Here is a 24819-nt window from a genome sequence, read left to right as displayed (position 1 = left end):
ATCCTCTCTGGCTTTCACCACCCTGAACAATTTCGTGTCATCTGCAAATTTAGCCACTTCACTGCTTAATCCCAATTCCAAATCATTAATAAACAAGTTAAAAAGCATTGGACCCAATACCGACCCCTGTGGCACCCCACTGCTCACCACCCTCCACTGTGAGAAGTGCCCGTTTATACTCACTCTCTGTTTCCTATTAATTAGCCAGTTTTCGATCCACAAGAGGACTTGGCCCTTTATCCCATAGCTACTGAGCTTACTTAGGAGCCTTTGATGAGGAACTTTGTCAAAAGCTTTCTGGAAGTCAAGATAAACAATATCTATCGGGTCTCCCTTGTCCACTTGTTTGTTCACTCCCTCAAAGAACTCTAACAGATTGGTGAGACAAGATCTTCCCTTACAGAACCCATGCTGAGTTTTCCTCATCAGCTTTTGGTCATCAATGTGCCCACTAATTTTATTTTTGATAATAGTTTCCACCAACTTACCCGGTATTGACGTCAGGCTGACTGGCCTGTAATTTCCCGGATCTCCCCTGGAACCTTTTTTAAAGATGGGGACAACATTAGCTACCTTCCAGTCCTCAGGAACAGATGCAGAGTTTAATGACAGATTACATATTTTTGTGAGGAGATCTACAAGTTCACACTTGAGTTCTTTCAGAACTCTTGGATGTATGCCATCTGGGCCCGGTGATTTATCAGTTTTTAAATTATCTAGCAGTCGCATAACCTCCTCTCTCGTCACCTCAATGTGACTCAGGTCTTTCAAAACCCCTCCCAAAGTCAGTGCTTCCGGAGTGGGCATGCACTTCTTATCTTCCACAGTGAAGACAGAAGCAAAGAACGCATTCAGCTTCTCGGCCATTTCCCTATCACCCTTTAGTAATCCTTTTACGCCTTGGTCATCCAAGGGCCCCACTGCCTCCCTAGCTGGTTTCCTACTTCTAATATATTTAAAGAATTGTTTATTGTTTTTCTTTATGTTCTTTGCAATATGCTCCTCATATTCCCTTTTTGCCTGTCTGATCACAGACTTGCACTTTTTTGCCACAGCTTATGCTCCTTTTTATCAACCTCACTCCGACTAGTTTTCCACTGCCTAAAAGAATCCTTTTTACCTTTTACAGCTTCGATTACATTGCTTGTTAACCATGCTGGCCTTTTCCTAAACCTATTTGTGCCTTTCCTAACCAGCGGTATATATTTAATTTGAGCTTCCAGGATTGTAGTTTTAAATAGTCTCCAAGATTCCCCAAGTGTTTTGACCTTTTTTACTTTCCCTTTCAGTTTCTTCTTCACGTACCCCCTCATCTCAGAAAAGTTACCCCTTTTGAAGTTAAACATGGCTGTGTTGGTCTTATTTGGCAATTTCCTATTTATACATATGTTGTACTCAATAACATTATGGTCACTGTTCCCAAGTGGTGCAATCACATTTACATCTCTCACCAGGTCTTCAGCATTACTGAGGACCAAATCCAGGATCACCTCTCCCCTAGTAGGTTCTGTAACCATCTGTTCCATAGCACAGTCATTGAGACAGTCTAGAAACTCACTTTCTCTCCCCCGATTCGAACACCCATTGGCCCAGTCAATGTGTGGGTAGTTAAAATCACCCATTACAACACAGTTTTTTTGTTTAGCAGCCATCTTTAATCCTGTCATCATTTTATAATCCTCCTCTATTTTCTGATCTGGAGGGCGATAACAAACTCCCACAGTTAAGTTTCCATTTGGGCCCGTAATTTCAACCCATAGCATTTCCAGAAGCGAATCTAATTCAGTTACCTTCTCAATCTTACTGGAATGTATACCTTCTCTGACATATAGAGCCACCCCACCACCAACCCTTCCCTCCCTATCCTTCCGATATAATTTATATCCAGGAATCACCGTGTCCCACTGAAGGGCGTTGTTGTCCTGAAGGGCGTTATATAACTCGAATGTTACAATTATTGTTATTATTGTGAAAATCTGAAGCTTCTTTGAGCATAGCTAGCCCATTGAGTCGTCTTGGGCAATATTATTTGCCTGGACTGGCAGCTGCTCTCCGGGTCTTGGGCAGAGTGAGGTCTTTCCCATCACTTCTTAACAAGGCAGACGAGACTGTTCCGGGCCCTTCAGCATGCAAAGCAAGTGTTCTGCCATGGAGCCCTGGCCCCTTTGGTGGGGTCTTGTGCTCTCTGCATCAGATTGCAAGCTGGAGGATTTATGGAGCTGGTTCTGGGGCATGAGCTGAGCTGGTTTCTTCCTGTCCCTCTGTCTGCCCTTCACTCTGAGCCTCTTCTCTTCCTGCAGGTCCTCAACATGCATGGCAAAGTGGTGACAGTCAGGCACCAGGCTGTGAACAGGAAGAAGGACAACCGTTTTGCAGTTGCTCTGGACTCTGAGCAGAACAATATCCATGTGAAGGACATCGTGAAAGTGATTGATGGTCCACACTTGGTGAGGAGGGGGGTGGGCAACCTGGCCTCTAAGGGCTCTGAAGCTCACTTGTGCAACACAGTGGAGATCGCCTACCCTGCTGATGTGTTGCTGTAGTGCTGGGCCTGCCACGTCTGGATGAGTGGCTCTGACAACACACTGCCTGTGGCGTGCAGGCCCTGGCCTTTGCTGTACTTGCTGGCACTAAGCTTCAGGGCTGTTGTTTTGGTTCTTTGCAAGGCAGGATAGATTCCCAGATGTGTTTGCAACTTGGTAGGGCTGTTGTATCCTCTGCCTTGTGCTACAGGGAGGTGAAGAGGTTGAACCAGCCTGCCCAGGTGTCAGGGCATATCATCACCTACACCTTGGGCTGCGTTTCAGATAGAAATGAAATGAAGGGCTCAGAACAGGCCAGCCTAAAAGATGTTGGTGCATGAAACTAGAAATCTCCACTCCTTGCTGTCTTCTGTTGGAGCAAAATCCTACCATGATACTACCCAGCTCTTTTTAGCGGCTTTTGTGCGCAGGAGGGAGAGCCAGTGGGCTGTGTGTTCTGTGGATTCCCCCACCCCACCCCCATCAGCCCTAGACTCAGCAACCCTTAATGATGGCAGAAGTTATTGATTTAGGGGATTTTATCTTCTCCACCCCAATTATACTCAAGGCCACTTGTCATGGGCTTTAATAGTCTATTTTAAAAGATAAAGCCACAGTGCTGAAATAGACAATCTGTAATGGCCTTCTTCTGGTTAGGAATACAGTTTCTCGTCCGGCACCAATCCCAATAATCTTTCATTTGACTTCCTCTTCCCTCCCATGTATCCATTTCGCCGTTGTGTCTGTGTCCCTGTGTGTGTTTACAGCACAGAGGCAGTCTGGTAAGAAAACCTGGCATGTTCTAGTGACCTTTGCTCCTTCTCTCATCGCAGGGTCGTGAGGGGGAGATCCGTCATCTCTACCGGAGCTTTGCTTTTCTGCATTGCAAGAAGCTTGTGGAAAATGGGGGCATGTTTGTGTGCAAGACTCGCAACTTGGTTCTGGCTGGAGGCTCAAAGGTGAGATGCTTTTTAGGGCAGAGTGTGGAGATCCCTGGGGCGGGGGGGAGGGAGGTGCAAGTGCTGTCAAGCTCCCTTTTTGAAATAATCTACTTTCGCCCTCCTGCAGCCCAGGGACGTCACAAACTTTACCATTGGAGGGTTTGCACCCATGAGCCCTCGGATCAACAGTCCTATGCACCCCAGCGCAGGAGGTGGGTCAGGATGCAGCCCTGCGTGTTAAGGGGGGCTGGGTTGCGTGTGGTCTCGGCCTTGGGTCAAACTGGCTGAGAATGCTGAGTCATAATGAATCTCAAACCTTTTGCATACAAAGCACATGCTCTGCCCCTGAGCTATGATCCCTTCTTGGAGACTGGGGCTCTTCAGATTATAGGCACACTGACCTCCCCCCCAAAAGGGGCACAGCCCCACTGGAGGCTGTTTCTGCTAGATGAGAAGGTATATTTCATGGTTTCAAGATTCCTAGGCTTGCTCAGGAACCACCAGGCTACTGTTGTTTCAGGATGACGATTTGGGCCTTTAGCTTGTGCTTGGAGATCCGTTGGGTGGCAGCAGCTTGGTGAGTGCAAATTTGTTCTTATTTTCTGTACCCTCTTCCTCCCCCCAGGTCAACGCGGTGGCTTTGGAGGGGGCGGAATGAGCCGGGGCCGTGGGCGCAGAGACAATGACCTCATTGGGCAGACCGTGCGGATTTCCCAAGGGCCATACAAGGGTAAGGCTGCCTCCTTTCCCTGGAGCTGGCGTTAACCAGGCCAGTGCAGGGCAGTGACAAGGGTGTTGGACCCAAGACCTGAGAACAAATTCCTTCTGCTATGAAGTTCTCTGGGTGATTTGGGCCAGTCATTCTTTCTTAGCCTGGCCTACACCACAGAAGTATTATACAAATACTAATAGGCTAAGGGGAGAATCATATATGTTGCCCTGAACTCTTTGGAGGAAGGATGGGGTAACTATGTATAGATGCTGTAGAATCTCTCTCACTTTGTGCAGAGGGTACATAATGCTCTGTGGGTTAATGGTGTGCTGCTTTCTTCAGTCATCGTTACTTACAAAGGGATCCTGCACACATGAAACTGCCTAATGCTGAGTCAGGACTTTGGTCTGTCAGGGTCAGAGAACTCTCCATTGAACTGCAGTGGCTCTTCCCTGTCTCAAGGTCAAGGTCTTCCCCTACCACCTGATCCTTCTAGATGGAGAGACTAGCGGTTGAAGTGGGGAGCTTTTGCATGCAGAGCAGATGCAGTCCCGGTCTCAGGAGTCTCTCCCACCTCCCCCCCACCGGCATTGGTAGAATGAACTGAGTGGGGTCTCCATCTGGGGAGTTAAAGTTCTGCTAGCATTCAGTGACATGAAAGCAGCTTGTAAAGCTCGTCTATCCAACCGGAATTCCTGCTGCTTGCAACCAAATCAGTTTCCCTGTGTCTCTTTGAGGGGCCTAAATATTACCTGTTGGAGATCTTTAACACGCACTGTCTCCCTAGGATTCCTTGGGTGGTAAACTGTTACAGTTCACTGGGTTTCCATTTTAAAATGTAGACATGATGTTGTTCTCAGCGCCTGTAATTCCATGTGCTTTAGCTACTTGATTCCCCAACAATATGGAAAGACTGATGCTTCTGGATCTTCCCCTCTTCTCTTCCCCCTTTGATCTTTTGCTCACTGATCAGCATTCTTGTGTATTTCAGGCTACATTGGCGTGGTCAAAGACGCCACAGAGTCCACTGCCCGCGTGGAGCTACATTCCACCTGCCAGACAATCTCAGTAGACCGGCAGCGTCTCACCACCGTGTAAGAGCTGGCAGGAAAGCTATTCGGGGGGCCAAAGTTAGAGACCCACCTCCAGTTATTCAGAGGAGGGGCTGAATATCTGAGGCTCTACCTACACATTTTTTGCCTTCTTACTCCCAGAAACTCTGGATAGGGGTGGGTCTTGTGGACCCTTCTCCAGGGTGACCTGGAGGTTTCAGGGTGGGTGTACCAACTCTAACCCACATTTCTTTCTCTGTTGACAGTGGCTCAAAGAGGCCAAGTGGCACGACCTCAACTTATGGGCGGACTCCCATGTATGGCTCTCAGACTCCCATGTATGGCTCAGGGTCTCGCACGCCTATGTATGGCTCACAGACTCCATTGCATGACGGTGAGTGTGGGGAGGCCATGCTTGTTGCGAGGAAAGGAGATCCTTGATTTCGGTTGGTGGGAAAGCTACTGTGGTAGGTGCCTTTCAGCAAGACAGTCCTAGGGACGGGGTGGAGGAGGAGTTAGATTCTGAGAAGACCCTTGATTCCTGCTTCCACACTGGGGCTGCTGAGTATTTGGAGACCCTTCAAGCCCTCAGAACTAGGATGGAAGAGTTCTCCAGGCAATAAGAGGCTGAATTCAGCCACTTGAGTAAATTAACCCAATCAAATGCATCTCTCTCTCTGTGTGTTAACGACATGCAGTTTGCATAGTTCTAGGTATGGGGGAAGGACAAGGAGCTTCCCCCACCCCCGAATCCCTTGCAGTCCCAGAGGCTTCATCAGGCATGGCCTTTTGTTGGCAGGAAGGATAAGTTCTCTGGCCCGTGGCGTGTAATAAATCTGTAGGCATGTCGGACATGTTTGTAATTTTTTTATGGCCTGTATTTTGATACAACGTTTCAACAAAAGTTAGCAAAGCATTGAAACATCCACTGGTGCACACCCTTGTTTTGAGGGTTCGCAATGTGTTAACAATGTGCCTGTCCTCCAGGCAACCGGACTCCTCACTATGGCTCTCAAACGCCATTGCATGACGGCAGCCGGACTCCTGCACAGAGCGGGGCTTGGGACCCCAATAACCCAAACACTCCCTCCAGGTGGGTGCCGCTCAATGGAGGAGGGGCGGAGAGGGGCTCAAGTGCTCAGGTCTGACAGAGGTGTTGATGAGAGAAAAGATTCACGCGGACTGTCGCCCTCGTCCCCTCTCTCCCACAGAGCCGAGGAAGAGTTTGACTACGGCTTTGATGACGAGCCCACCCCTTCTCCACAAGGCTATGGGGGAACTCCTAACCCGCAGACTCCAGGCTACCCTGATCCTTCATCCCCGCAGGTTAACCCGCCATATAACCCTCAGACGCCTGGGACCCCGGCCATGTGAGTGCACTGTACTGGGGGCGGGGGGGGCATTAGTTCTTCCCTTGTGTTTCCCCCCCTGGAGTTTAAATAGAGAGGGCAAAGCAGAGGCCCTTTATTTGTGGAATTGAATTAGGCTCTGCGTGCTGGTCTGTTTATCCTTCAGATATTCACTGGAGCCAATCATTGCCCCTATGTACGTTGTAACTTCCTTTTTATAAAAAACAGCCGTTGTCTGGTCTCGGTTGTTAGGAAAGGAAGGACCGAGAGCTGTTTGCCCTCTGCAAGACCTGCAGCAGTCAGGGGCAGCCCTAAGTAGCCTAGCAGCGCTTCTCTGATGGACCCCCTGCTAGGATTGCAGGGAGGGGGATAGGAGGAGTCATGGTTGGCAAAGGCCCTTGTCTAGACCGGGCCGTATGAATTCATTCCGTTTCTTTTAAAAGTTGCCGCTGCTTGTGAAATAGTTACAGAATTTTTTTTTTGTAATTAGTAGAAATATCATATCCATTGATGTTTTAAGGTACATTTTGTTTTGCTCACAACATTGTTTTTAAAATATTGGACCAATATTTCACTGGTCAACTGACCCAATTGTTTATTATCTTTTTAAAATCAGCCAAGAACCCAACCTTGGGATGTATCTGGAAAACTTCTAGAGTACAGATCCAGTTCAGTTCTAAATTGCAACTGCCACCTAGTGGTTAAAAGTTTTGGAGCTTAGCCTTCTCAGAGTTCATAGAGTTACCATTGTCTCAGGTTTCAACTGGTATTTTAGGAGGAAACAGACTTCTGCTACTAACTCAGCGCTGTCCCACAATCTGCCTGTCCAGTGCTTTGTTCTGATGGAGGGTCTTGGTCTCTCTCCCCCACTGCAGGTATAACACAGACCAGTTTTCTCCATACGCAGTTCCATCCCCTCAGGGCTCCTACCAGCCAAGTCCCAGCCCTCAGAGTTTCCATCAAGTGGCACCCAGTCCTGTAGGCTATCAAAACACCCACTCGCCAGCCAGTTACCACCCAACGCCGTCGCCTATGGCCTACCAGGTACTGTTGAAAATCTGCAGCACTAGGATCATGTTGCAACCTGAAAATAATGCTGCGTTACCTGCTAAAGAATCCCAGACCCTTCAAGAGCTGTTTCCCCCCCCCTAAAGATTGATCAGCCATTTTTAAGATGCAGTATGCATACCTGAGCCATCTGTAAAGGCTTTGTTAGAAATAGCCTGAAGATTGGAGGTGGGGGGGGGGGGGGCGGTGTCATGTCAGGGAACAAAGGCTGAAATTCCCCTGGGCAAGGGAAATGTCATGCCTGCAGAAGTGCAGCTGGGCTCCTCTGTAATCAAAAGAAGGGGTCCAATGTGGCAATCAGTGGGACACGTTTAGATCTACTTCTAACCAAAAGGGACCTAAACTCAGGTTCAAGACCCTAACTAGCATAAGACCTTTCCACCTCTCAGTGTTGTCAGTTGAATGGGTTTGTGTACCGTGACCAAGGAGGGAGGTCAAAGTACATTTCCTCTTTTTCCTAAAGAAGAGGCAGCAGCACTCTGGGTTGTCGCTCTGAGCATCAACTCCTTGCCCGTCTGTCCGGCCAGCAAGGCAAGGTCTGTTCACGCCTCTGAGATGCTAAAATGACAGCCTTGTGACTGGTGAACTCAGTTCCTCATTTGAGGTGTCGCATCAGTTTCATTCATTTGTACCTTATCAGTGTCTGCAAATTGTCCTGTCTTTTTTAGCTAGACGCACGCTGGGTGTAACTGGACATTGGCTTTTCTGATGCCCCGAGCACACCCTGCTCACCCGCTGCCTCCTGCGCACTCTCATGTGCTGCTCAACCTCTTGTTCTTGCTCCAGGCTAGCCCGAGCCCCAGCCCAGTTGGCTACAGCCCCATGACCCCAGGGGCTCCCTCTCCAGGAGGGTACAACCCTCATACCCCTGGCTCTGGAATCGAGCAGAGCTCCAGCGACTGGGTCACCACGGACATCCAGGTCGTCGTTCGTGATACGTGCTTGGACAGCCAAGTCGTGGGGCAGACGGGAGTCATCCGCAGCGTAACAGTGAGTGGACAGAGGGACCTGCCAGTTGATGTGGGTTGGCTGGAAAGCAGAGGCGAGCGTGCAGATTGGAGAATGGGCTGGAAAGAGGGGAGGGAAGGTGAGGGCAGTCTTATAGGAGTGAGGCCTGCCTGTCCTGGAAGTGATCTCATCCAGGTCTGAGGCATCCTTTGGCCCTGGGTGTGACCGAGAGAGAGGCCTTCTTTCCAGGATTGTTTTACTTAAAAGCGAAGGGGCTCAGCTGCTCTGCTCTGCTCCCTGCCTCAGAAAGCAGATGGGTTTCTCTCTCATTGTTCTCCATCGGGGCCTCTAGTGCTGCTTGTCCCACTAAATCAAGAAGGAAAGTTCCTCAGGAGCCCTACCTACCCACGTAACTTCAGTTTTCTTCAGTCATCCAAAATTAAGTGTAGGGGATCTGGGGGAGAGGGTTAATCTGGAAAACTCCAGATTAACAAAGTGCCACACAGGAGTACTTCAGTTGGCGTTTTGGATCCCACAGAACTGTTCTGTGAATAGCAGTACTTCTCCCCCAACACAGGGAACTTTCCCCTGATGTATATTGGGACCCAGACCGATATATTTCCACTGACTTCTGTAGCCTTTTGAACATCTTGGCAGCTTGCGCTTCCTATTCCTTCATAAACAGAAGACAATGACTAGCGCAGACATGCTTACCGGCCTTCGGAACCAGGCATCTGCCGCTTACTCATTCCATCTTTCCCTCCTCACTCCCCAGGGCGGGATGTGTTCAGTCTACCTTAAGGACAGCGAGAAGGTGGTCAGCATTTCCAGTGAGCATCTGGAGCCTGTCACACCAACCAAGAACGATAAGGTGCGTTGAAGGAACCAGCAGAGGCTCTTGTTATCTTGGGAATGCTCTGCCAAAGGATAGGGGAAAATATAGTACCAGCAGTGCTGCCATCTCCTTAACAACATCCCTTAGGAGGGATGAGACCGACTGGCGCCTTGCCTGTTCCTCCTCCACTTGTTGGGTCCCAGCCTTTACTTTTCCTCAGTCTTCTTCTGTAAGAGAAATAGTGCTCAGCATGGCAAAACCAGAACACGTGATGAGGGATGGGAGTTGCAGCCTAGGATCCTATGCCTAGGCTTGGCATAGGGGGTAGTACATAAACAGTTTCTTTCAAAGAAACTCTCAGTGCAAAATGAATTGCATCCAATGGTACGAAATGAACTTGCAGGTGTAATTTCTGAGCTGCTGTCCATTATTTTTGAGAATTCTTGGAGAACAGGTGAGGTGCCAGAAGATTGGAGACAGGCAAATGTTATCCCCATGTTCAAGAAGGGAAAAAAAGAGGAGCAGGGTAACTACTGACCTGTCAGTTTGATGTCTATACCTGGAAAGGTTTTAGAACAAATCATCGAACAGTCAGTCCTTGAGCATTTAGAAAGGATGGCTGTGATTACTAAGAGTCAGCATGGGTTTCTCAAGAACAAGTCATGTCAGACTAACCTTATCTCTTTTTTTGAGAATGTTACTACCTTGCTGAATGAGGGGAATGCTGTAGACATCGTTTATCTCGATTTCAGTAAGGCTTTTGATAAGGTTCCACATAATATCCTTGCTGAAAAGTTGGTCAAATGTGGTTTGGATCCTATTACTGCTAGGTAGATTGGTAATTGGTTGACAGAAAACACCCAAAGAGTGCTTGTTAATGGTTCCTCATCCTCTTGCATTGTGCAGGGAGGTCCCTTCCAACTCTGATTCTATGAGGTTGTGGTGATGGTGGCAACCATGTAAATCAGCTACAGCAGAGAGGCCTGATTGAAATGCGACTCTGGCGAGGCACAGGGCTTCCCTGAAGTATTTTGAGTGGGCTCTGCATCTTGTTTCAGCCATGTTGCAACCCGCACAAAGCAGTTCTGCAGACTTAGCTTGTGTGCCAGAGGTCCTGTTCACCTGTGTATATCATAAGAGGTGCTGCTGACTAAAAGCACACAGTTGGCAGCAGTTTAAACAAGACACTGAGCCCATGTGACATTGCACAGGGAAGCTCTTTGCTTTACTGGCATCACACTTAAATAGTGTGTTTGGTTCTTCTTGTTTTGTGGCTTCTGGAGGCCATAGGATGGTCTTCCTTGTGTGGGGCAGCCTATGTATTTGGTGGCCTTCACTTCTCTCATCAGTAAGTTCTCTCTTGACACCTGAGAAGCCAGGACTTGACACTCCAAACCTTGCTTGCTACCTCAGTTGTCCTGATGGGTCATCAGTCGGTGCCTCCTTTTTATAACCCTTTTGTACATCCTAGCCACCTAAGGACAATCCTACTGTGACCTTAGGGCAATGTCTTGTTTTCCAGGGCCCAGCACTACCTCACAGTAATTGCTGAGTTATCCCTCCTCCCAATTATGTCACTCATGGGGCATGGCCTAGCTTTCTCTGATTTGGCTTTTTCCTCTTCCTGCAGGTCAAGGTCATCCTGGGAGAGGACAGAGAGGCCACTGGGGTCCTGCTGAGCATCGATGGAGAGGATGGCATTGTCCGCATGGACTTGGAAGAACAACTGAAGATCCTCAACCTCCGTTTCCTTGGCAAGCTGTTGGAGGCATAGAGCGGACAGAGATTAACTTTGTGCGTGCGCACACGTGTTGCGGGTTTTATTTTTTAGAGCATTGCCTGCAGACTGGTGCAATGTGTCTTTGTACAGATGGGCTCATGACATGTCCCCCCCCCCTTAATTTTTTTGTAGCTCAGCAAATGTGTGGGTTTCAGGAATGGGAGCAACCTTTCTCTTTTGCATTGTAAGTACAGGGGCCTCCACAGGAGAGGCATGGTACGTAGAGGATCGGGCAGCTTTGCTTTCTTACAGCGCTTTATGTCTTCCCGTGAGACAGAACCAACCAGTTTGTTGTTTGTTGCAATAAAATCTTCCCATGCGTTCTACATGCACTTGCTGTGTTTGCCTTGGTAAAAAAAACTCCTGCCTCTGGGCCTTCTCCCTTGGAACAAAACTCCAGTAAATGTTTCATACTGCACAGAATGAGATGAAATATCAGTTTAACGTCAGAGGAGAGTTATTTTACTTTATTTATACCCCCCCTTCTTCCGCAATGAGGCACAATGTAGCTTACATCATTCTATCCCCCGTTTTATCCTCGTAACAGCACTGAGAGGTAGGTTAGGCTAAGAGAGAGTGACTGGCCCAAGGTCACCCAACCAACTTCTGTGGCAGAGTGGGGATTCGAACCTGTGTCTCCCAGCTCTGGGTCCAGCATCTTAATCATTCCACCATGTGATGGTTTCATGCCTGCACTTGTCCCACAGAGGCTATTTTCCTTCTGGACTCCTTGAGTGTAAGTGCTGTCAAAATGGTCTCCTTACGCTATACCTCAGTCTCACCTTCCGTGTAGATCACTGGTCTGAGCTGGATTTGGGTCCCACAGCACCTTTTGTGTCTAGACTTCAGAGGAAGTCCTTTAAATGCTGATAAAAAGTTCTGCTTAGTTTCTCTTGCAAGGAAAGAAGTTGAATCTGTAAATGTCATTGCTTATATACATCATACTCATTATGAGAGCCAGTTTGGTGTAGTGGTTAAGAGCGCAGGACTCTAATCTGGAGAGCTGGGTTTGATTCCCCACTCCTTCACTTGAAGCCAGCTGGGTGACCTTGGGTCAGTCAGTTTTCTGGAGCTCTCTCAGCCCCACCCACCTCACAGGGTGTTTGTTGTGGGGATAATAATGACACACTTTGTATACCGCTCTGAGTAGGTGTTAAATTGTCCTGAAGGGCAGTATATAAATTGAGTGTTATTATCAGGGCTCATTTCGAGGGGGAACACGCAGGAACGCAGTTCCAGCAGTTCCCCAAAGAGGTCACATGTCAGGTGGCCCCACCCACCTGACTCTCAGGCATTTTGGGCTGGTTTCATCCTGGATTGGAGCCAAAATGGCCCGGATCGGGCGGTGGTGGATCACACTCCTGTTCAGCAGCAGCCCGATCCTGACTATTTTGGGCCCCTTTTCTGCTATTTTCAGCCCCTTTTTGCCATTTTGGGCCCAATTTCGGCCCTGAATGGCCAGGATTGGGTCCAAAACAGCCAGGATAGGTGATGCCAGAGGGTGTGGCACATGCAAATCAATTATGCTAATAAGTTCCTCCAGCTCTAAGAAATGACCCCTGATGATTATGATGAAGAGGCGAAGGTGCCCTGGAGTTTGTTGCAGCGCAGAGGCGTGTGCTCTGTGTCGAGGACAGAGCGATGGGCACAGACTGCTGTGCCTGGGCCATCACCAGCTGAGAGCGGCCCGCACAGCCCCTCAGCGGAGCCTTTGATTTTGCTCGTGTTTTCTCCCTCTCGGACTGCTCGGTTTTCAGCCCCGCCCCCAGCGGCTCCCGGTTCTCCTGCCTGCCGCCGGGAGAGAAGGGGGACAGCGGGGCGGGGGCGCGGCCAGGCTGCCCGGCGAGCTCCAAGCAGGACCGGGCGCTGGTCACGCCCTCCTCGGGCAGCGCAACTATGTTCGTCCGAACGGCAGCCAATGAACTCTCTCCTCTCCCCTCCTCTTGCCTTGGTTGGCCGAAACCGTCGCGGCTTGAAGGGGCAGCCCGGGAGGCTTCTGGCCTCGCCATTGGACACGTGGCCAAGAGTGGGCTGGAAAAGAAGCTCGGGAAAGGAGGGGCTTCCGATTGGCGGGAGACCCTCTCAATCCACCAGAGCGCGGCGCAGGCGTCCTTCTGCCGCCTTCTGATTGGTCGCCTCCCGTGACGCATGCGCTGTTGCCAGTCTCGGGGCAGCGATGGCGGCGGCGGTGGCGGTCGCTCGTGGCTTGTCCCTGGCGGCGCTGAGGGGAGGCGGCGCCGTCGCCTCCTGCTACTGCCGGCGGTGGCGGCGGCGAAGCGCCTTGGTGGCGACGTCAGGGCGGGCCCTGAGCACGGGCACTCCCCCTCAGGTGACGGGGCTGACGGAATCCGTCCTGAGGGACGCTGTCAAGCAGAAGCAGGTGAGGCGGGGCGGGGCCACATCCCATTGGGGCAGGGGTCTGTCAATCACTCGGCCGTGCACGCTCTCGCCCGCCCAGCACCTCCTCACAACAGCCCTGCGAGGGAGGCGGGCGGGGAGGGCGTGGCTGGCCCGAGGGGGGGAGGATTTGAACCCAGGTCCGTTAGGGGGCGGGGCTTTTGCACTCTAAGGTTGCCAACTCTGGCTTGGGAGATTCCAGGAGATTTGGGGCCTGCAGAGGGACCACAGAGCCCCCCCCCCTCTAATGCAGCCAGGGTTAGAAATGTTCTAATGTTCTCTCTTTTTTCTATCTGGAAAGGTTTTATAGTGAGCTGTTGCAGGTCTCTCAGTCTCTAAACATAGGTGCTTAAGCACATGTGTATTTTAGGATTTCAATCCAGTGGCACCTTAGAAATGAGCAGGATTTTCATGGTGTAAGCTTTTGAGAGTCAGAGCTCCCTTCTTCAGACATTAGGAACTGAGATCCCTAAGCCTTCATATCTCAGCTAAAGCCTCATAGAATTGAAGGATTTGGGTCTAGTGGCACCTTAGAGACCAACAAGATTTTCAGGGTGTCAGCTTTGGGAGAGTCAAAGCTCCCTTTTTCAGACATGAGTAGGAATGGAAGTCCCGGAGCCTTTATATCCCAGCCAAAGGCTCATAGAATGGCAGGATTTGAGTCCTGTGGCACCTTAGACACCGACAAGATTTGGAGAGTTAGAGCTCCCGTCTTCATAATTGAAGACAGTGTTTTCTGGTATCTGAAGAAGGGCGCTCTCACCCTCAATAGCAGATATGCTGTAAATCTTGATGTATTTTAGAGTACACTGGAAAGGGGCATAAGAGACAGCTGAACACTTTTTAAAGCAGTGTGCTCCTTGGGTGAAAGAAGGAACTATTTCAATGTTTATGGAACCATTTTCTGAAATTAATTACATTTTTCATATAATTTTCATAGCTGCTTTACAGGGTTTGGGCGTCTTGCTGCATTACAGAGCTGGAGAATGTGCTTATAAAAACAAGCAAAAGGGCTGGCTTCGTTGCATTGGGCCAGGTGCCTACTGATGTTTGTGAGGGGAGGATCCTTAGTGGGGTAGAATGCTGTACAGTCCGCCCTCCAAAGCAGCCATCTTCTCCAAGGGTTTGTGGTTTGTGTCCTCTGGGGTTCTGTTATAATTCTGGAAGATCTCCAGGTGCCACTTGGAGGCTGGTGGCAGCTCTACCACTGCCTGATGCTGTTTTACTTGTTTATGTTATTTATAGTCTGCCTTACTGAGACTCAAGGCGGATTACACAGTGTAAATCAGTGCAATCAACAGGATAGGACATCGACTAGGCAACGTAGTAGGATTAGGATTGCGGAAATCAAAGCCAAGTAAAATATGGGACAAAACATAAGTATTAATGTGGCATAATAAGTGATGCAGAAATTACATAGTAGGGTAACAGTAGGGTTCTTTGCTGTTCGACTCAAATGTTACTGTGTTTTGTAACCCACTTGCTGATTGAGTGAATAGCTTCGTTTTATTAGAAACCTTTTCTGTTAGATTCATTCAAACGTTACTGTGTTTTGCAGCTGGCTTACTGCCTGCCTGAATAGTTGTATCATACTCGTAATCAGCCTTGAAAACGGTGGGCTATAAATGAAATGAAAACACATACAAATAGACCACCACCCTAACCACTAAACTATGCTGGTTTGTTACATTCCTTTATGCTTGTTGATGTGGAGACTTCAGATGAAGTTACCACATCTTTTATCTAAAGAGCTCAGAGAGTGTATGTGGTTCTCTTTACAACAGCCCTGTGAAGCAGGATAGGACGAGAGAGAACAACTGGCCCAAAATCACCCAGAGTTTAATGACTAAGGCAGTCACAAATGTAATGGTTAGATTGCTAGATTAGGCAAATGGAGACTTCACGTTTGAATCCCTACTCTTCAGCGGAGAAGCAGAAGTGCTTTGCTGTTACCTTTCTCTGCTAGAGTCTTCCTTGATGATCCCCTGGCCTACTGACTCTGGTTAGCTTCCAAGATCCAACAAGAGCAGGCTGTAGCATGCTTCCTTTTTTCACAAACTAGTTGTAGTTTAAATAAAGCTGTGATTTTGTGTTATGTCTGAGCGGAGCTTTTTGATTTCTCTTCCCTTGTAGTCAGCAGAAGGTGGAGATGGGAAAAGCTCTGGCTCTGATGAGCAGCAAGAGAAGAAGCAGAAGGAAAATACTGCCTATGCGAAGAAGGTGGTGCTGAGGATTGCAGGGCTGATGGCTGCCAGCAGTGGAGTGGCAGTTATCTATATATTTGGTAAGTTTGCTGCCATGTGTATCATGCCTGGCAAATGGAATTGTTGCGTGGACCTTCACGGGTGTACTTTACAGAAACGTGTGCAGTGTGGTTGAGAACATCCATGTACATGTCTCTGGGAGCCCTGGTCTGGCTAAGGTTCCACGAACTTTTAAAAGAATGCTGTCAGGCACATGAATGTTGTCCTCTCTTAATGACCATACGAAGCTACCTTATACATCATCCAGTTCAAGGATGCCTCCCCTTAACGGGCAGCAGCTGTCCAGGACCTCCATCAGGGAAGGGCCTTTCCCAACAATTGCTGCCTGACTCCTTTAGTTAGAGATGCAGGAGCCGAGGCTGGGCCTTTTGCGTGCAAGCCAAGCTATTTTAATATCTTTGTATAATTTTTTTAAATGTTTTGTATGAAATGTTTTAATGTTGTTATCCGCCCTGAGCCTGCTTGCAGGGAGGGTGGAATATAAATACGATAAAATAAATAAAATAATGTTCTTCACTCTTGAGCTGAGCCTGTTCCCTTTGACAGTGGGTGGATTTTATTAGTGAAGAATTCTTCACAGAATTTCTTTGTTGTTTCCTGAAGTTTAATTCACGTTTGGAGCAGCATCTCTCCTTTAGCCAGAAAATGGAGGGCCAGATTCCTCTTTCTTTCCCAGACAGTTTACAATATGAAAAAAGCAGAATGTTAATGGCTGAGAGCTGTTTTTCTAAAACTGAACTCCAAACGATAAGAGCTGTCTCAGTGTACTCTTAGTGGAATTCTGCATGCCTCTGCATAAAGAGGTGAAAAGTATCAACAGCCCTTTGTACCTGCTGCTGTGAAAAGTTTAGGGTCCTCCTTGTTGGATGATGCTACAAAGTGATTACTCTCTTTCCTTGTGGCAGGTAGTAATTCAGTGGATGAACATGGTGTTAAGGTAAGCCATTTGTTTTCCTAGTGTTGGGATTTTTAATTGGATTCTTGATGTGGAGAGGTGCCACCAGGGGTCACTGTCTGATTGAATTTGACCTACCGTTTTGAGTGGAAGGCTTTATTCTATTTCTTCGCTTCTTTAGGGGTAGGGTAAAGGTTAACTTTGGTATGCAGTAACATTTCTTAGTTGGTAAAGACCAGATCAGGCCTCAGAAGATAAGCAGGGTCAGGACTTAGATGGGCAACTGCCAAGGAAGACTGTGCAGAGAAAAGCAGTGGCAAAAACACCTCTGCTTCTCACTTGTCGCATCTTCAGAAGTCGATTGAGACTTGACAGCACATATTGCATGCACACAAAGACCAGAGAAGAAAAGCGGACAAACAAAATGAAGGATATTTTGGGTTGAGCTGCATGGCTGTGTTCCCTTTTTGTAGGACTCTCTGACTGATGACTGTAAGACATCCTGCCAGTTCTATAACATTTATCAGCATACAGAGAACTGCACAGTTCTTGTGCCTTTTTAACCTGTTGGCAGTGCAATGGGATGTTTCACTCCTCACTTCCAGTGGAATCCATCTAACCCTTGCAGACTCGGTCAAGAACCTAGGGGTTCTACTGGATCCAGCACTCTTGCTATAAAAGCAAGTTAAGACAGCAGACAAAAAAGTGCTTTCTCCAGCCTCAGTCTAGTCTGGGAAATGGCCCCTAGCTTTGGCACAGCAGATCTGGCAGCCTGGATCCATGCCTTGGTAACATCAAGACAATTGTAACGCAGTGTACTGAAGTCTCCCCTCTATGTTAACTTGGAGACTCCCCTTTGGTGCAGAATGCTGCAGTTCAGTTATTGTTGAGAGCTAGGAGGAGAATGAATATTATTTCATTCTGCAGTCACTCTGTTGGCTGCCTATCAGTTACCAGGCTCAGTTCAAGGTATGGACTATCACATACAAAACTCTTTGTGGCTTTCGTCTGGCATATCTAAGGGATCACCTTTCTCCCTGAGTTCTATCACAGTAGCTTCGCTCATCTGAACAGGGCCTTCTGCAGGTGCCATCTTGCACATGGGCAAAGTCAACCGCTGCCCATATCCGCGCATTCTCTGTGGTGGCCCCCACCATATGGAACAGCCTGCCTGAAGAGGTCAGGAAAGCCCCCCCCCCTCTCCTGGCTTTCCTCAAACAATGCAAAACTGAATTATTCAAGAGGGTTTTACTACTGTCTGCTACAATGTAGTGTCGGTTGCTTTAAATATGATGTAACTGGGTAGTTCTAGGTTGTTTACTATGTCAGAATTACTAATGCCCTGTTTGAGCATTTTTTCAGCTCTGTGTATTGGATTTCTGCTGGCTTTTTGTCTTTGTAAAGGTGTATTTATATACCCTGTTACATTGTTTATTGAAACATCCTTGAAAATGACTACTAACTTGTACTGTGTAATCTGCCTTGCGTCTCAGTGAGAAAGACGGACCATAAATGATGTAAATAAATAGATTAAGCTGAGAATGATTTTAGCAAGATCTGCCCAATAAGCTTTGAGGCCTAACAGAGACCTGAACCCGGATTTCCCTGTCTGCACCCAACAGTCTCTCTACTGTGGTATGCTGCAAAGTGGTAAAGACTTTCTAGCTTGAAAATCAGTCATTGGAGGGCCCCCGCTTGTGAGTACCAGCTGGCTTGGGCATTTGCCAGCCATGAAGTGTACAAAAGAAGCAGTGATCGTGTGGCACAAATTTGAAGAGGCAAAGAACGGGCTGAGCATCACCTTCCAACCTCTCCTCACATTGGTTCTTCTGTAAAACTGGTTACTAACCAGTAGAGTTCTCACTTTTACAGTGCAATCCTATGGAGAGTTACTCCAGTCTACGCCCATTGAAGTCAATGCACTTAGACTGGAGTAACTCGCCATAGGATTGCACTGTTAATGTATATTTTTGACTTTATTGATCATGGACCTGTGGTGGTGCATTGGAAGGCATGGAGGCCCATTGCCAATGCTCTGGTGTTCACAGGCGTTTCTGTAGTCTGTACAGTTTATGTTTTTATCTGTCCTTTCATGCCTCCCTTATCAAAGGGAGGAAATGTCCTCTTAAATTTCCCCTGCCCCACTCCGCACATTCTTAGTGTGCAAACAAAACAGGATTACAAACGACATTAAAATCAATCAGGCCTCGCGTTGTGCCCCTCGAGCACAGGTATTCTCCCTTTCCCCAGATTCAAGCAAAACCAGCTTGGGCAAAATTCAGGATTTCCCAAACTTTCCTGCCTTTGAAAAGGACTTGGGTGGTCAGTTCTTGTGACCGAGAGGAACCAGGGGGCATGGGGAAAGGTTTGGAGCAGAGTTCCCATAGCCGCTTCGTGGTCCTTATTATAACGGGCACATGTTGCCACGGATGTGCGAATGGGCCTTGCTGATGGGAGCCTGAGCTACCTGTTGTCATCGGCACCTCCTTGTCCTTTGTGGGGCTGGGAAATCGTGCTGCGTTTCCATTGACAGTTTTATTTCCTCCCTTGGCTTTGTGAGCTGTTCCCCTTGGAAGATCTGCATCGGTGGGGCTTGTCTTCTCCCTTAAGCTGATGGTAGCAGCCTCCACATAGCAGCCCCCTTTTGGGTTTATTGTAGGGACTCATTTGGGAGTTTGTGATGAAAGCAAGTAGGAACCAGAGCCTTGGGGATCTTGTGCATCGCTTGCCCCTGATCGCCACATGTGTGTGTGTGTGTGTGTTATGTGCCATCAAGTCGCCTCCAACCTATGGCGACCCTATTAAGGAAAGACCTCTCTCTCTTCTCTCTCTCGCTGTCTCGCTCTCTCTTTCTTGCACCCAGCATTCAGTTGCAGTCGACAGTGTCCTACAACAGCATTATGGGTAGTCCCTGGGACAAAGCACTGGATGCTTTCAGGGCATCAGTGTATTTGGTGGCAGGCAATATTGATTTGTTTAAAATACTTATATCCTACCTTTTCTCCTTAGACTCCAGGCAGCTAGCAAAGCAATACCAAGTTGCCAACACGTAGAAACAATATAACTATGAATAAGCACACAAGATTTGCTCTCGCTTCGGCCTTCGCTGCTGCAATGGCTGACTCGAGGCGAAGGCCAGTCATACAGGGCGCATCTCCACACACCGCTTTATTGTTCTCTCTGTTTGGGTCTGAATTGTTGGCTGTACATTTAATTATAGCCGTGGAGTTTGCATTGTTTCAGTGATTTGGCATAATATCACTTCTTAAAGTTATGGATAGAGCATCCCTGTCCTTTGTTCCATACTCAGAAAGAAGTCCTACCGAGTAAGTATGCCTCGGATTATAGCCTCGATCTGTCATATACATAAATCTGTTCATGCTGCCTTCAGTCCCCCTGAAACGGGGTTGGTGTCTGCCATTTTTTAATTGCTGGGAATTGAATGCTTTTAAAAGGTCTCTGGCAGTTCTGGACAGCCTTCCTTGGTTTTTGGTGCCTGGAGAGGTGCTTTTGGTGCTCCTGTGTGAAAAATCTCTCTCCTTTTCTTCTTCTTTTACCCCTGTGCCCATTACAGGAAGGCTGCTTTGGGCTGCCTGTCTTGGCTCTTTTTTGATATGCAGCACAAGCCTTGAGTTCTCTTGAGGAGACGAGGTGTGAATTGCTACAGCGGCCCAAAGGTGTTTTGAACAAGGATAAGACCTCTCCTCCCTTCCTCCCCCCCCTCTTTTTTTTTTTTTAGTTTTGAAGCATCTCTGACTTCCTGACTGCCCCTTCTGTATTTGGGCAGCTTTTGATGTTTCAGGCGAAGCTGCCATTCCTCACAGTCCTGCAAACAGCCCTTAAATTGTCTTAGGAGGTGAGGAAGTTGCCTTGCCGTGTTCCTCAGGCTGCATCTCCAGTCGCCCCAGGTGAATTGTCCTCCTTTCTCCCCTCTCCAGTTATTGCTAATACGTTCTTTTCATGCTTCTGCAAATTGCTTCTCACCTTTATGGGCAGCAGGTCGGTTTATTGCTGGCACAAGCCAATCTGCCTCTGATCTGTTTGTGCTAACAAGTTCCTTGCGACACAATTGGCTTCTTTCACAGAGGTGTGTGTTGGGAAAAAAGCAAGTCTCAGAATACAAGCCTTTGGTTTGGGGTGTCAACTGTTTTGTTTTCTTTAGAGAGAAATGAATGACTGTATTTGCCCAAAGCAGCATAACAGTATTGCAGGCCTGGATGGCACAAATAGCCCAGTCTCGTCAGAAGCTAAGCAGGGGCAGCCCTGGTCAATATTTGGATGGGAAACCACCAAGGGAGGCCAGGGTGGCTATGCAGGGGCAGGCAATGGTGAACCTCCTCTGAACTTCTCTTGCCTTGAAGCCCCTTGAGTTACCATAAGTCAGCTGCCATTGGACGGCACATATGCACACCTCATAACAATGCTCAGTCAAACTCTGCTTTGAAGATTAACTATTAAAAGCAAAGAGAAATTGTGTGGAGGATAGACAATATTATTATTATTATTATTATTATTTATCTAATTCTATTTATATTCCACTCACCCCACAGAGCGGATCACAAGAATAAAATCAAGAGGGTAGCATAAAAGTATAAAAAACATCAATAACAATTCATTACAACAACAGTACACCTCTGTGGTATGAGAAGATCTTTCTCTGGAGGGAGTATGCCTCTGAGACACCAGATGTGCTGCAGTAGGACACTTCCTGCAAGTGTATTGCCGGCCATTACTGGACTGGAATAAGGTGGATGTGTGTGGTTTGCATCTCACTGAGGACTTGGAGGAAGAGTGATAATGCAGCCTCTGAGGTTTGAGGATTTTCACATGGGGAGTTGCCGTGGAGAAGCTGCCCGCTTTGAAGTGGCTGCCTTCCCATCTACCTCAAAGGTATTCCCTGTCTGTTCCTTTTTTGAGCCTGCCTTGGGCCACAATAAAGCCCCTTTGGTTTTGTTAATGACCCTTTTCAGGCTGCTTGTCGCATTCATGTGAATGGCAGCAGAGGCGTGAGGCCGACAGGAATGGAGCAGATGTGCCCAGTCGAAAGGCCTTGGCACACTTCTCAGCTTCCTGCAAGCCTCATGGCATCACCCCAGTGCAAGAGGGTCTTAGGGGTGCCTGGCTTGTCTGGACTTCTCTTTGCCTAAGAGGCTGTAAAGCAGCCTTTGATCTGCCCCCTTTCCCACACGGTTCCTGCTGCTCCCTTCTCTTGGGAAGTGTGGATTGCAGAAGGGGATTTCTTGATCTTTTTATGACAGATTTCCTTTGCTGTCCTTCAAGCTGTCATATATGCATTGATCTTTCAGTTTCTGTCTTAAAAACAAAAATGGGCTTTATCTCTGTCAGATCGTGAGAGAGAGAGAACACCGGTGGATATAGAGGGGTGTGTGTGTGTGTGTGTGTGTGTGTGTGTGTATTTTTTAAAAAACACTTGGCACAAGCTGTGATCTGGTTGAGGAAGGGAGTGGTCTTGGTTTTTTGATTAGAACAATTCTGTTTATTAATTTAGATAATGTATATGCTGATGTATTGTCGAAGGCTTTCATGGCCGGAGAAAGATGGTTGTGGGTTTTCCGGGCTGTATTGCCGTGGTCTTGGCATGTATATGCTGCCTTCTCAGAGACCTGCTCAGGGCGACTTGTGGCAATAGGGAGAACATGGTGGTGCTAGAGCCAAGTGGGATTAAGATGTCACATGGAAACTTATTAGTGGTGTTTGATCTCAGTTCTGAAATGCATGTTTGGAAAAACCTTTCAAGCTGGTCAACCCAATGGAGGTGGGTGGGAGGGAGAGAGAGAGAGAGAATGCAGTGGAATCGAGAAACACACACACACGTCTAATCTTTAATCCATTTGCACCCCTCTTGGCATGGACCTGGGACTATCTCCTTGTTCTTGGTACCTGAAAATTCAATGCACACTCCCTGGAGCTTGGAGTAATGCTTTCATTTTATGCTGAGATTTAGACCTGCTCCATAAGCATTTGGTACTTTAATTAAAAAAAATTATTAGCCACGTTTCTACCGTTCAGCTTCCTTACAGCTTCCTACTTTTTAAAACTGTGTGGTAGGGATTCAGGTTTGTAAGAGGGTGTTTGATTAACAAGTAACATTCAACCACCGTTTTTAAGCTGTGTGCCTTTCCTGGTCTGGCCCTCTGGGTGGCACTGTTGAGATTCAAAACTGAACTGGTTTGAGATTGCAACTCGGTGAGGTCCCTGTTCAGGTCTCTTAATCGTTAATTCTCTTTAAATGTAGTATTGGAATTTGGGCTGTGGCCGTGACACTGGGAACAGTGGGTTAACACTCTTCTGTGTGCCCGGAACAGCTGTCAGGCTGGAAACCAGAGTGCACATATTGAGTAGCTGATCATACAGGTTACCAAAAAATGGATGGATCGTATTCAGAGCTCATGAGCTGGGGTATCAGCCTGTGTCCTGAAGAAGAGGTGTAGCTGTCCTATGAGGTATTACTGATTAAAAGGCACTCCCGGCCCGGAACAGAGCTGGATCTAGAAGCATCGGCTATGTCTGTGGAGGTTGTCCGTGATGAAATAGAGTGTTCCATATCAGTGAGACTTGCCCACACCACACTCCACTGTGCATTTGGACTGAGGCCTGGCTGCACAGTCACTGTTTGGTGACACCATATCACTGCGGTCCATTCTTTGCTGGACATTTTTTCCCCACAGTGCAAAGTTTTTGACACAAGGCAGCCAGTGCAAGTGGAGGTGGCTTTGCATTCTTTTTCCTTTCCTTCATGTTTTTAATAATAAAACGCGCGGGTGGTCTTTAATCAAGGCGGCCATCAGACCGGTGGCTTCCCATTTGTCTTCCGAGGAAACCACGGGCCTGCTGGAGGTCATTCTGTGGGAAGATCAGTCACGGTAGATACGCTTCCCCGAAAGAGAGCTTTTCTCACCTGCTGCTGGTCTTTTCCTGGAATGTGCAGGTACAGGCCCAGAAGGCTGACGCTGCACCCTGAAATATATCCCAGACTCTTTTGTAACACAGATACAGATCAGTGTGGAAAATGTTCCCTGAAATTAAGCAGCTTTGGGAACCCTTTGTCTTGATCCTGGCTCAGGGGTCGCTGAATACATTTCATTTTACACGTCCCTGGGTCCTGCGTCTTCCTGGTTGCAAACTGATGGAAGAATACAGAGTCTTTTAAAAACCCAGGCAAGCAACAGGACAGAAGTTACCCTGGGAGATGAGGCCTGAATCAGTGTGCTTTTTAACTCTGTTAACAAGTGCCAGTACTTAATTATTTACATGCCTAATTGGTCAACTTGGTAGCAGTGATTGTGTTTGGTTAAGTTAAAAAGGCTGTGTTTGAGTACAAGGGGAAAGCGAGGGGGGCAGGTGTGCGTGCGTAAAGAGAACAGACATCTGACAGCTGCCCGTGTGTTGCGATGCCTTTTCTGCCTCCCGTTGTCAGTGTGGGTTTCCTACCCTGCCAAGCCAATGTTCCGCTGTCCTGAACAAAGGAGAGTTAAGGATTAGACACTGGATTAAAGTTGGTGTCTTAAAGTCCTTCGTGGTGCCTCGTTCCACTTATTTTACATAATCCCAAACTCTGGAGGAAGGCGGGCGAGGAAACAAAGCCACAATTCATAAACTTTTGCACGCTTGTGCAAAACGATCGATTGAATCAGTTTCTCCAGGGAGCAACTAAAAACAAACTGTTAAGGTTGCCTTTGCTTTTTGTCCAGAGTTGTCCCCAAAGCATCTGTTTAGCCTTTCTCCCAAACGGGTCAGTGCTGGGAACTTTGTGGGGCTGTGCTACATTTGCACAGTGTGTTTGACCTGCGGATCTTGGAGTGGGTCAGGACTTTCACCAAAGGGCTCGTCCAGTTTGGGCTAAGAGCCGCTCTGCTTCTGCACCTGTGTCTCTAAACAATAGCTCCACGCTTGTGGCTCTGTGTGTGTGTACGATCGGGCTGGGGGGGTGGGGGGAGCTGTTCTTAAAATGTATTAAGATCTTTTGTTGCTTTGCATGGAGGATTCTTTGGTGCTAAACAGCTGGTGTATTATTGTGTATTCTTTCAAAGTAGGC

At 47.9% G+C, this 24819-nt stretch overlaps 2 protein-coding genes across 3 annotated transcripts in view; both read left to right on the top strand.

Annotated features, from left to right (window-relative positions):
• Positions 1 to 11539, top strand: part of SUPT5H (SPT5 homolog, DSIF elongation factor subunit) — a 29580-nt gene extending 18041 nt beyond the window's left edge. For both annotated transcript variants that reach the window (XM_054999157.1, XM_054999156.1), the window contains exons 19-30: positions 2301 to 2447; positions 3356 to 3481; positions 3591 to 3675; positions 4089 to 4193; positions 5167 to 5269; positions 5494 to 5621; positions 6215 to 6320; positions 6439 to 6597; positions 7452 to 7620; positions 8431 to 8634; positions 9368 to 9463; positions 11058 to 11539. In XM_054999157.1, coding sequence (XP_054855132.1) covers positions 2301 to 2447; positions 3356 to 3481; positions 3591 to 3675; positions 4089 to 4193; positions 5167 to 5269; positions 5494 to 5621; positions 6215 to 6320; positions 6439 to 6597; positions 7452 to 7620; positions 8431 to 8634; positions 9368 to 9463; positions 11058 to 11201 — 1572 coding nt within the window. In that variant the 3' untranslated portion in view covers positions 11202 to 11539. The remainder of the gene's footprint in view (positions 1 to 2300; positions 2448 to 3355; positions 3482 to 3590; positions 3676 to 4088; positions 4194 to 5166; positions 5270 to 5493; positions 5622 to 6214; positions 6321 to 6438; positions 6598 to 7451; positions 7621 to 8430; positions 8635 to 9367; positions 9464 to 11057) is intronic.
• A 1839-nt stretch (positions 11540 to 13378) lies between these two features.
• TIMM50 (translocase of inner mitochondrial membrane 50) overlaps positions 13379 to 24819 on the top strand; it is a 30544-nt gene continuing 19103 nt past the window's right edge. The window contains exons 1-3 of the mRNA XM_054999902.1: positions 13379 to 13587; positions 15738 to 15888; positions 16774 to 16805. Coding sequence (XP_054855877.1) covers positions 13384 to 13587; positions 15738 to 15888; positions 16774 to 16805 — 387 coding nt within the window. The 5' untranslated portion in view covers positions 13379 to 13383. The remainder of the gene's footprint in view (positions 13588 to 15737; positions 15889 to 16773; positions 16806 to 24819) is intronic.

This window comes from Eublepharis macularius, chromosome 15, assembly GCF_028583425.1.
Source record: "Eublepharis macularius isolate TG4126 chromosome 15, MPM_Emac_v1.0, whole genome shotgun sequence".
NCBI lineage: Eukaryota > Metazoa > Chordata > Lepidosauria > Squamata > Eublepharidae > Eublepharis > Eublepharis macularius.
Note: the sequence above shows the minus strand (reverse complement) of the source record. Positions and strands in the feature narration are given on the sequence as shown.